General features: G+C 36.3%; 1 protein-coding gene across 1 annotated transcript; it reads left to right on the plus strand.

The window, feature by feature from the left end:
• Positions 1-3689: 3689 nt before the first annotated feature.
• LOC134805966 (uncharacterized) lies at positions 3690-9406 on the plus strand. The gene has a single exon (XM_063779143.1). It carries the CDS (start codon positions 4724-4726, stop codon positions 9404-9406), a length of 4683 nt encoding a protein of 1560 aa, XP_063635213.1. The 5' UTR covers positions 3690-4723.
• Positions 9407-12130: the final 2724 nt, after the last annotated feature.

Raw genomic sequence — 12130 nt, forward strand, 5'->3', positions numbered from 1 at the left:
TTTCTCTGCTACTCCTACTGAAAGTTCCATAAGTGCATCTCGTTCGGTCGTTTGGCCCCTCCCCCGCTTCATCTCTATATTATTGTACCTCTATGGTTATCGGACGCGATCCACACAACCCATCCGCATGATGACATAACTTACTAGAATACTCGATCCAATAGTGTTGCACGTAAGCTTACAATTATATTAGTGACTAGACGGGCCCGCAGCTCCGCTCGCGTAAATGAAATAAAGAGTTTGTCTTAAATATGTTTATTTAAATACCGACATTATTATGTATTCAACCCTGCCAGGGTTTCATCTGTGATAGGGATTTCTTATTTGATTGTAGCCGTTATTTGGATAACTTAATTCGCAAATTTCTCAAACAATGATGTGATTTGATAAAAGGCAAGATTGTATTTTTTCATCTACGTAGGTATATATTTACAACTTGTTTCAACATAAAATGATTATTAATTTTTATAAGCCTAGTTGCAAAAACATTCATTAGATTAATTTCCGCTTTAAGAATAATATGGACGACCACTGCCCATAAATCGCCTTTTCATACAAACGTAGTCCCCATTTCCCTGGATATTAACATTACTTACTACGGATACGGCTACGGTGACGCAACGACCCAAAGTGAGTCCTGGCCTCCGACACCAGATCACGCAATAGCTCTCGCCAGTCGGCATGGCGGAGGTTGAGCAGGTCTTGAGCAACTAAGTCGTTTCAGCGGTACCTAGGACGTCCACTCAGGCGTCTCCCATTTTGTTGTCCCAACGGTCCTCTAATATGTGGTATAATGGATCTCTAAGTGTCCGAGCCACTGAAGCTGCCGCTTTGGTCTCTCAATATTTCGCCATTATATCGTAACACATCCTTATTTCTATGGCAACAAAGTTAAATTACGATATTTGGCTGACTGCTGACTGTAAATTTGCTTAATGTAGGTATAAGTAACATAATCTATTATTGTAGTAGGTACATAATTATAAGGAGAGGCATGTAATATCACTCTCCTCCATATTAGGTTAGGAATGTAGTCCATACACGGAGAGTCATGTAAGATGACTCTCCTCTATATAAGGAATGGTATTTAGGTCAAGCTACTGGACACCTGAACTGGATACCTTCCACGTGTAAACCTCCCCACCTAAACACGTGTGACCTAAATTCCCAAGTTTATATATTCTAGGTTTTAATCAATAAATTACAGTATTTACTCGGCACTCCTGTGTTTTACTACTGTCCTGGGTCCCATCCTTACAATCAGGTCGCTCAAAAATATCTGAACATGCACCTTTTTTATAACTTCCTATCCACTTTGTATTTCTGGCCCGTCTCGGCAGCCCGTTCCCCGGCATGGCAATGTTTGCCGAAGCCGTGAAAGTCAATCTGAATAATATAACTCAAACAGAAATAAACAACTGTAATAAAAATTCCTTCTTCCATAACAGCAATATATTTCCTGATCACAATATTCCGTTACAGTTCAATCTCCAATCACCTTACTTCACAATCGTCCTCCCTTCACCTCTGCCCGTAACCGAATGCCCGTTAACCGCCATGCCAGGCGTCTTATATTCTTTCTTCCAACTACCTTCTATTTACAAAGGTCAACTATCAATCACGTTACTTTTAAATTTATTAAATTATAGATTACCAATGATTATTCAACTCTTTATTTCATTAAATCTGTTTCTAATAATTAGTAATTTTAATGAATCTTACACTCGCCCATCCTGACATTGTGCATGTCCTCATGCACAGTCATACTAATCGCGTCTGTCATCTAATCTTACACTCGGCATGTCAAATCATCGGGCATTCAGTAAGAAAATTATTAATCCTTCATTACCCATTTAATACAATTTCTTTGTCTGTCTATATACATTTTTCTTATTATTTATTGAATTAATCTATATCTTTTAAGTTTCTATTCAATAATTATACAATAATATACAATATTTTTTATTCAATACATATAAAGTACATTACTTAACATATTCGATTGCTATGTTTTTTTTTTTTCACTCATTATTTCTCGTCTTTGTTTTTTTTTTTTTATCACTCTCATGACACAAACGTGTCTCACAACATACCATTTTTTTTTAATCAAATTTTACGTGTAGTACATTATTTCTCTTGTTTTTTTTGATTCCATTTTTATTTTTTTGATGTGCTACTTACTGAATCACTCTCATGACACAAACGTGTCTCATCACAACATAACATTCTCTATTTCCGTCTTTTTTTCATCCAATAATCCAATAATTTAATAATCCAATAATCCGATAATTTAATAATTTAATAATTTAATAATCCAATAATTTAATAATCCAATAATCCAATAATTTAATAATCCAATAATCCAATAATTTAATAATCCAATAATCCAATAATCCAATAATCCAATAATTCAATAATTTAATAATCCAATAATCCAATAATCCAATAATCCAATAATCCAATAATCCAATAATCCAATAATTCAATAATTTAATAATTTAATAATTTAATAATTTAGTAATTCAATAATTCAATAATTCAATAATTCAATAATTCAATAATTCAATAATTCAATAATTCAATAATTCAATAATTCAACAATTCAACAATTCAACAATTCAACAATTCAACAATTCAACAATTCAACAATTCATCAATTCAACAATTCAACAATTCAACAATTCAACAATTCAACAATTCAACAATTCAACAATTCAACAATTCAACAATTCAACAATTCAACAATTCAACAATTCATCAATTCAACAATTCAACAATTCAACAATTCAACAATTCAACAATTCAACAATTCAACAATTCAACAATTCAACAATTCAACAATTCAACAATTCAACAATTCAACAATTCAACAATTCAACAATTCAACAATTCAACAATTCAACAATTCAACAATTCAACAATTCAACAATTCAACAATTCAACAATTCAACAATTCAACAATTCAACAATTCAACAATTCAACAATTCAACAATTCAACAATTCAACAATTCAACAATTCAACAATTCAACAATTCAACAATTCAATAATTCGATAATTCGATAATTCGATAATTCGATAATTCGATAATTCGATAATTCGATAATTCGATAATTCGATAATTCGATAATTCGATAATTCGATAATTCGATAATTCGATAATTCGATAATTCGATAATTCGATAATTCGATAATTCGATAATTCGATAATTCGATAATTCGATAATTCGATAATTCGATAATTCGATAATTCGATAATTCGATAATTCGATAATTCGATAATTCGATAATTCGATAATTCGATAATTCGATAATTCGATAATCCCATAATCCCATAATCCCATAATCCCATAATCCCATAATCCCATAATCCCATAATCCCATAATCCCATAATCCCATAATCCCATAATCCAATAATCCCATAATCCAATAATCCCATAATCCCATAATCCAATAATCCAATAATCCAATAATCCAATAATCCAATAATACAATAATTCATTAACTGATTAATCCAGTAATCCAGTACCTGATCAATCCAGTAACTGATCAATCCAGTAACTGATCAATCCAGTAACTGATCAATCCAGTAACTGATCTGTACAGGCTCTGGAGCCTATGTTAAAAAGACAGTGATAAGTGTGGTTCGTGAAGTTTGCTCGTAACTATCGGCAGGCGCTTTCAGTGCTTGGAACATTTTTAATTGTCACTTCTAATACGATCTCTGTACAAGCTACACCTTTTTTGATTAAATTAATTTTGCATGTATTTGGGCATTTGATTTACACCACATATCCTCTAAAGATATGACATGGTGGCCCATGAGGGGAAAATAAAGAAGAATCCGCGAAATAATCAAGATTAATGTACAACAATTAAATACGACATCGGCCGGCGCGACGAGTAACGGATCTTCAACATCGCAGTTCAAGTCTAGAGGATTGCTGTTGTATTCTGGAGCTACCAGGGGATGTCTAAAGTCACCAGGCTTCAAGAAACGAGGATCTCCAAACCAGGGTTCGACCAGTGAAACGGCTAAAGTTCACATCGAGCAGTTACGTTCGCACGCCGCCACCCAAAGATAAGTGTCTATCCTTCATATATTCCAATAATCCTAACAACAGGCAATATAACTATTTAAAATATATCTTCATTTGTGTAAATCAAGTGAGTTCAAAACTATAATTACGTCTAAAAACCTAAAATTAGTGCAAAAGGTGCATTGCATCAGATTCTATACCTACCCGAAACATAAAAAAGTGAACAAAGAACTTTGCAATTAACTTTGCAATTTTAGATTATTTTACTTAAATTCGATATAAAAGTCTTTCAATATTACAAAGTTGACAATAAAACTTAATAATCATTATTACATTTACAAGTTTTGAACATTTATTAGTATAACTAAAGTGAAAGTTATAATATTTTTCGTATTGAATTCAATTTAATTTAGGTTCCGTTTTCCTTATCTTTGTTTACAAGATCTTTAGCATTATTTGCCGACTATTCCAGGGCAATACTATTTAAAATCGCCGTGCGCCGCTGGCATCGTTTGCAAATAAACTCCGTGGCTCGGCACCGGCCGGGAGGAGTCTGCTGAGCGTGCGCAGCCGGTTTCCCTGTCATCGGCAAGTACCACCAGAACGAGGAACGTGAGCCATTCTATTATATTTTTTATTGCATTACTATCTAAATAACTAAGTAGATACAGTTACTAGCAAAAATGTCAAATGAAACTGAAAAGGCAGATAAGTTAATGCTGCTTCAATTATCTAGAAAAAGGGCTTCCGCCAAAGGACAAATTACTAAATTTGGAAAATATTTAGATAGTATTGCACCAAAGACGGAGTTGGATAATGTTCAATTAACCGAGTTAAATTTAAAACTCGCAAAGTTTGAGGCTTTGTCCGTCAAGGTTGATGAATTGCAAAGTGAAATAGAGGTTTTAAATTTTGAAAATATTTCGGCTGAAATTGAAGAACGTGACCTCATGGAGCACGAAATAATAGTAAATATTGCCACGGCAAAAAATTTGGTCGAAAGATTTTCTACAAAATTTGAATGCGAAAGGAGGCGCATTTCCGCGCATAATACGTCATATTGTGATGATCCCACTCACTCTCACGAAATAGGGTTGAAATTACCTCAGATACAGATTGCCAAATTTGATGGCGCATATTTTCGTTGGTTAGAGTTCCGCGATACTTTTGAAAATTTAATACACAAAAATGAGCGTATTTCAGATATCCATAAATTCCATTATCTCGTGTCATATCTACAGGGTGATGCGGCTAGGATCATTTCAAATTTGGAAGTGTCAACTGATAATTATGCTGAAGCGTGGAAAATGATTTGCAATCGATATGATAACAAAAGAATATTAATTAATCATCATTTAAATTCATTGTTCAATATTAAACAACTTCCACGGGAAACAGAGCGATCTTTGCGATTTTTGGTTGATCACGTGACCAAAAACTTGCGTGCCTTAACTAGCCTAGGCCAGCCCACAGACAAGTGGGACGTATTGATAATATTCATGCTGTCCTCTAAGTTAGATAGCAATACCCTGCTAAAATGGGAAGAATATCGCAACAATTTAGAAGGTGATGTACCCACTTTAGAACAATTTTATAAATTCATGATCGATCGTGCTGATGTACTCGAATCGTTAAATCGTAACAATAAATCAGATGTTTCTAGTGTGTCAAAGACGCCTAGCGTTCCTTCTCGTTCTACAACGAATAATAATTACGGTCAAAGACCAGTTCAAAATAATTACGTCAAATCGTTTGCAAGTTCAACCAATAATAATAACAATAAAAAACAAAACATATTTGCATGTGTTATTTGTAGTGAGCGTCATAGGATTTATGATTGCCCTACTTTTAAGGCGAAGGGGGTTGACGAGCGAATGATGGATGTGTCAAAATATAAACTGTGCATAAATTGTTTGAGACAAGGTCATGTTGAGAGTGAATGCCGCATGGGTCCATGCCGCGAGCACGGCTGCACCGAGCGACACAATAGTCTTCTCCACCGTCCATCTCCTTCCTCAAGCCACCTCGCTCAAGTAGACGAAGAAGAAGCAGTACACGTCAATTATGCTTATCAAAATACAAATCAAGGCCGTCGAGGTTGGTTATCCACGGCAATTATTGAAGTCGAGAATCCAGTTGACCATCAAAAATTAAAAATTCGTGCATTTTTAGATAATGGAAGCGAGTCGTCTTTTATTACTGAGTCTCTTAAGGCCAGACTGTCATTGAAACCCCGCTCACTTGAAAGTTTAAATGTTATAGGCATGGGCGACACTCCTTCCAAACATACCATAAAAGGAACTTGTGATGTTCAATTAAATTCAATAAAAAATAAGTTTAGTGCTATTTTATCTTGTTACGTCATGGACGAACTTACCGGTCGTATACCAAAGGCGCCCGTCGATATTACCTCTTTCAATTTACCTCAAAATATTGAGTTGGCTGATCCAATGTTTTATCAGCCAGGCCCTATAGATGTTGTTATAGGTGCTGATATGTTCTGGGATATTTTAGGACACGAGGAAATTTCCCTAGGACCAAATAACCCAAAATTAAGAAGTTCAAAGTTCGGTTGGATAGTATGTGGCCGTATAAACTCAGCTGTATCTAGCAAAAAGATACTCTGCAATCATGCTATAGTTTCTTCAACTCAAAATGAAAATATTGAAAATCTAGTGTCAAAATTCTGGGACTTGGAAGAAGTTCCCAAAAAACAAATCTTAAGTAAACAAGAAAGTGAATGTGAAAAACACTTCCTCACTCATACTATAAGGGTTCAGGAAGGACGATTTTGTGTCAATTTGCCATTAAAGGAATCTGTAGATTGTTTAGGTGATAGTTATAATACTGCCAAAAAACGATTTCTGAATTTAGAAAAACGATTTAAACGAAATCCTACACTCAAATGTGAGTATACAAAGTTTATTAACGAATATGCTGATCTAGGGCATCTTTCAATTTCTAATGTTCTGCCAAGCCCTAGCCCATCGTACTACCTTTGCCACCATGCAATTATTAAGGAGGAAAGGGAATCTACCAAGTTGCGGGTAGTTTTTGACGGATCCTCCCCCACCACTTCCGGTTACTCTCTTAACGACGTGTTGATGGTAGGCCCTAATGTTCAAGATACTCTCTTTTCCATTTTAATTCGTGCAAGACAATACAAGTACCTACTAACTGGCGATATCGAAAAAATGTACCGACAGGTTTTAGTAAGCGAGAGTGACAGGAACTTGCAACTTATTTTGTGGAGAGAGGACGAGTCAAAACCTATTCAGACGTTAGTGTTAAACACGTTAACTTATGGCACAGCTAGCGCAAGTTATCTCAGTACACGTTGCTTGTGGGAACTAGGGCAGCAACAGGATGATGTGTTGATTAAAACTATCATTCAAAAGGACTTTTACGTGGATGATTTAATCACAGGGGCAAATGATCCTCAACAATTAATATACATTCAAAAATCAGTTTCAAACGCATTAAAATCAGGTTGTTTCAATCTTAGAAAATATAAAAGCAATCATCCATCTATTTTTGATAATCTTGACATAAACAAACAAGACAATTTAACAATCAGTGAGTCTTCAAGTACTTTGGGCCTCGGATGGACCCCTTCAAGTGATACTTTGCACTTTCCTATAAAAATGTTTAGTGAACCTGACGCTGTAATAACAAAGAGAATTATAATGTCAAATTCTTTTAAAATATTCGACCCGTTAGGTGTTCTGAGCCCAGTTATTGTTATTCCTAAGATTATGCTTCAAAAATTGTGGGAGAAAAAATTAGATTGGGACTCGCCAGTCCCATCAGAAATAAAAAATGACTGGATAAGGTTTTCTGGCAATTTGAAAATTCTGACTAATTTAAACATTCCAAGATGGGTGCTAGGCGATTCGCCTAAGCGTATAGAATTTCATTCTTTCAGTGACGCCTCTCAGTCTGCATATGGGGCATGCATTTATGTCAAGTCGATAGGCCCGAATGAGGATGTTACTGTCAAATTGTTATGTGCAAAATCAAAAATTGCACCAATCAAATTCACCAGCATCCCAAGGCTTGAATTATGTGCTGCGCTGGTCGCCGCCAAGCTCACGCAATCCGTTTTAGAGTCCCTCAGATACAAGCCAGATAGAATAGTGCATTGGTGTGACTCGAGCGTAGTCTTAGGATGGATCAAAGGTGATATAAGTAGACTAAAAACATTTGTTGCCAATCGTATTGGTGAAATAGTTGAGCTTACTTCGCCACAATCATGGAGGTACGTTCCTACAGATTTAAATCCCGCAGATTTCATTTCGCGTGGTGTTGACCCAAAAAATATAATGTCGTTGGATCTTTGGTGGTCAGGTCCCAACTTTCTGCTCAAAAATGAAGACGATTGGCCTGTCTTGAAAGTTAAAGATTCCGAACCTCTGCCTGAACTGAAAGTGCATTCCGCAGTAATAAGTGAACCAATAGTTGATTTCGAAAGATTCTCTTCTTGTAATAGACTTATTAGATCGTTTGCGTACGTACAAAGATTCATGTTCAACACTAAAAATAGTATCAAGCGTACTGGCATATTAACAGCTGATGAATTGCGTGAATCTTGGCATTCGTTATGTATTATTGCTCAAAGTCAATCTTTCTCAGACGAATATGAATCACTTTTAAATAATAAACCTATAAGTAATAAAAGCAAAATATTGTGTTTGTCCCCATTTTTAGATAATAAGATAATGCGTGTTGGAGGGCGCCTAGACGCAACAGATTTTTACTCTTTTGATAAAAAACACCCCATTTTACTTCATGCATCGCATAGACTGACAAGGCTTTACTTTGAAAGAGAACACATCGTCAATATGCACGCTGGTCCTCTCTTGTTATTTTCAACCGTAAGAGAAACAGTTTGGCCAGTAAACGGACGTCACCTCGCCTGGCGTGTTGTAAATAATTGTGTTAGGTGTAGACGTCTACGAGGTAAAACCCTACAACCTAAAATGGGTAACTTACCATCTCAACGGATTACTCCCGACTATCCCTTCTTGTCAGTCGGGCTGGACTTCGCCGGTCCTTTTACTATCATTAACCGCAAGGGCCGTGGAAGTCGTTTGATTAAATGTTACTTGTGCTTGTTTGTCTGTCTTCGTTATAAATGCATCCACCTCGAAGCTGTTAGCGATTTAACTAAGGATGCGTTCATAATGACTCTTCGACGTTTTATAGCGCGTCGAGGCAGACCTACTGAGATTTTTAGTGATAATGGGACTAATTTTGTAGCTGCCGCAAAGGAATTAGGGTCATTTATCAAACAAAACCAAGAACCTCTTTTTGATTTTGCAAGTCAAAACCTCCCAACTAGCAAATCTATGTGCTATAAAAGTTGAGAGCACGTTTTTATTTTCGCTTTTTGGTGCTATAAAAGGTGTAAAAACAGTCGAATAAAAGTCCTGTAAGCGTTTACTCAACGCGAAAAGGCGCACTTATACAGACTAAAAGTGTTATAAAAATCGAGTAAGCACTGTATAAGAAGCAAATCGATGCTGCAAGAGTTGAGTAAAAGTGGATAAAAGCGCTTCTAGTGTTTTAATAGCAACGATAGTGCTTTTATTCGACTATTTGTTCTATAAACATTAGCAATTTACTATTACTCAGTGAAAGTGTTCTATAAAAGCGGCCGCACTGCTTTTTCTCAGCAAAAATGTTTTGTAAAAGTAGCCGAATTGCTTTTACTCGGCATTTTAAATGTGTAAGAGTGCAGTAAATGCTTTTATTCAACTAATATGTGCTAAAAACGATCTCAGGTAAGCGATTATATTACAATTATTTTATTATGATTGAGGCCTAATCGTCTTCACGTGTCTAATAAAACAAAAAGGTACTTAAGTATTTTTTTACTGCTGTCATCCATGACATTTATTTTTACCGTGATTGTGTACATAAGTTTTTACTGTCTGTAAGTACACGTAATACAGTAAAACCTAGCGCGAAAAATACTTTATTGATAAAACCAAAGGCACTGGTTCATATATATTCATGGGCCGTCTATTTTCTTAAATTTCAATAAAAAAATATTAATTAAAATAAGTAAAAATTTGCTTACACGATCTAGTTTCTCTTATATCTCATTAATTCGACTATAAGTCGAGTAACTGCGTTTACTGCTACACTTATAGCACATGATGTCGCCATGTTTATGGATTTATAGTCCGGTGGCCGACTGCATGAAACCCTACCTGATAAAAAAATAGAAAAATCCTACTCTGTAAGGGTAGCTGACTTTTAGCAGCTTCAACTGCTCTTGGACGGCCGTGGCTTAACTTGGCAAATTTTGCGCAAGTGGCAAAAAAGTGGTACAAATATTCATCAAAAAACAAAAGTGGTCAGCTACATCCTGTGTTGGCTGGTTCCTGTGTCCGACCGAATTTGTGGTACCAAGTGAGCTACAATTTACCTCATCGAAAAATAGAATGTCACTTGTATGGTAGGATAGCTGCCATTGACATTTTTTTTAATGCGGACGGACTGCAAAAGCTGCCAGGCTAAGGTGAGACCGACCAAGACATACGTCAACAAATTTAATGTAGGTATTACAATCAGTTTTTTTCATTCTATTTTTCGATGAGGTAAATTGTAGCTGTCACGTTCGTTGTACCACAAATTCGGTAGGACACAGGAACCTGCCAACACAGGATGTAGCTGACCACTTTTGATTTGCTGTCCTCAATTCTATTATACGATGGGGTTTTTTTTTTGATGAATTTTTGTGCCACTATTTTGCCATTTGCGCAAAATTTGCCAAATTAAGCCGCGGCCGACCAAGAGCAGTTGATGCTACTAAAAGTCAGCTACCCCTACAGAGTAGGATTTTTCTATTTTTTTATCAGGTAGGGTTTCATGCAGTTGGCCACCGGACTATATTGAAACGACAACATGGCTGACTTGTGCTGTTAATGTAGTTCAAAACTCTTTAAAAGTACTCTAAGCTGAATACATTTTGAATAAAACCTGTAAATACACTTCAGCTCCTATAACAGCGGTTTGAACCCCATTACCCGAATTATTATATAAGCGCGCTGTTACAGCAGCATTGTTGCCAAATGGTTATTGGATTGCTTTTAATAAGCTTTTATAGCAACAGAGAAGAGAATTGAGTAACAGTTGTATTAAAGCGCCTTATTCAGACAATTAGCTATTCTATAGCTGTTATATGATTTTAATAGAACAATTATGCTGAATAAAAGTGATTTAGTAGCGCTAACTCAGCATTTATTAAAAGGTGGAATAAAAGTGCTAAAAGATAGTGCTATAAACGTTTATACGACATGATTATAGCACTAATTAGCGAAAATTGCTAAATAGTCGAGTTAACCGCTATTATACGATATATTGGTGTTTCAACAACCGTAACTCGGCTGTTATACGATTACAGGCTGAGTAAATCAATTCTTATACGACTATTTTGCTAGTTGGGCTTATAAAGTTTAGGTTCATTCCGGCTTACACTCCTCATTTTGGTGGACTATGGGAAGCCGGCGTTAAATCGGCTAAACATCATATAAAGCGTGTTATGGGTAATAGTCACCTCACTTTTGAGGAAATTTCTACTTTATTTACACAAGTGGAATCTATTTTAAATAGTCGGCCATTATGCCCGTTGTCATCGTGTCCCAATGACCTCCTTTCCCTATCCCCTGGACACTTTCTTATCGGAAGGCCGCTAACTGCTCCACCAGCGCAATACTTGGGTGACTCTAAGGAAAACTACCTCCAACGCTATGAACGCCTGGAAAAAATACAACAGCATTTCTGGCAGCGATGGCAGCGCGACTACCTATCAGAAATGCAGCAAAGGACTAAATGGAAGAGCAACGCTGCCAAGCTGAGCGTCGGAGATATGGTGCTTCTGGCAGAAGATAACGCTCCCCCTCTGTCATGGAGGCTCGGCCGTGTTCTACGCCTCATCACTGGGTCCGATGGATTAGCCAGAGTGGCAGACGTCACCACAAACAGAGGCTGTGTGCGCCGCTCTCTTGTGCGTTTGTGTAAGCTTCCGACAGCCGAAGAGCTTCGAGGTTGAAAAGCAAGTTTTCAACGGCCGGGAGTATGTA

The sequence above is a fragment of the Cydia splendana genome, unplaced genomic scaffold (genome assembly GCF_910591565.1).
Source record: "Cydia splendana unplaced genomic scaffold, ilCydSple1.2 scaffold_95_ctg1, whole genome shotgun sequence".
NCBI lineage: Eukaryota > Metazoa > Arthropoda > Insecta > Lepidoptera > Tortricidae > Cydia > Cydia splendana.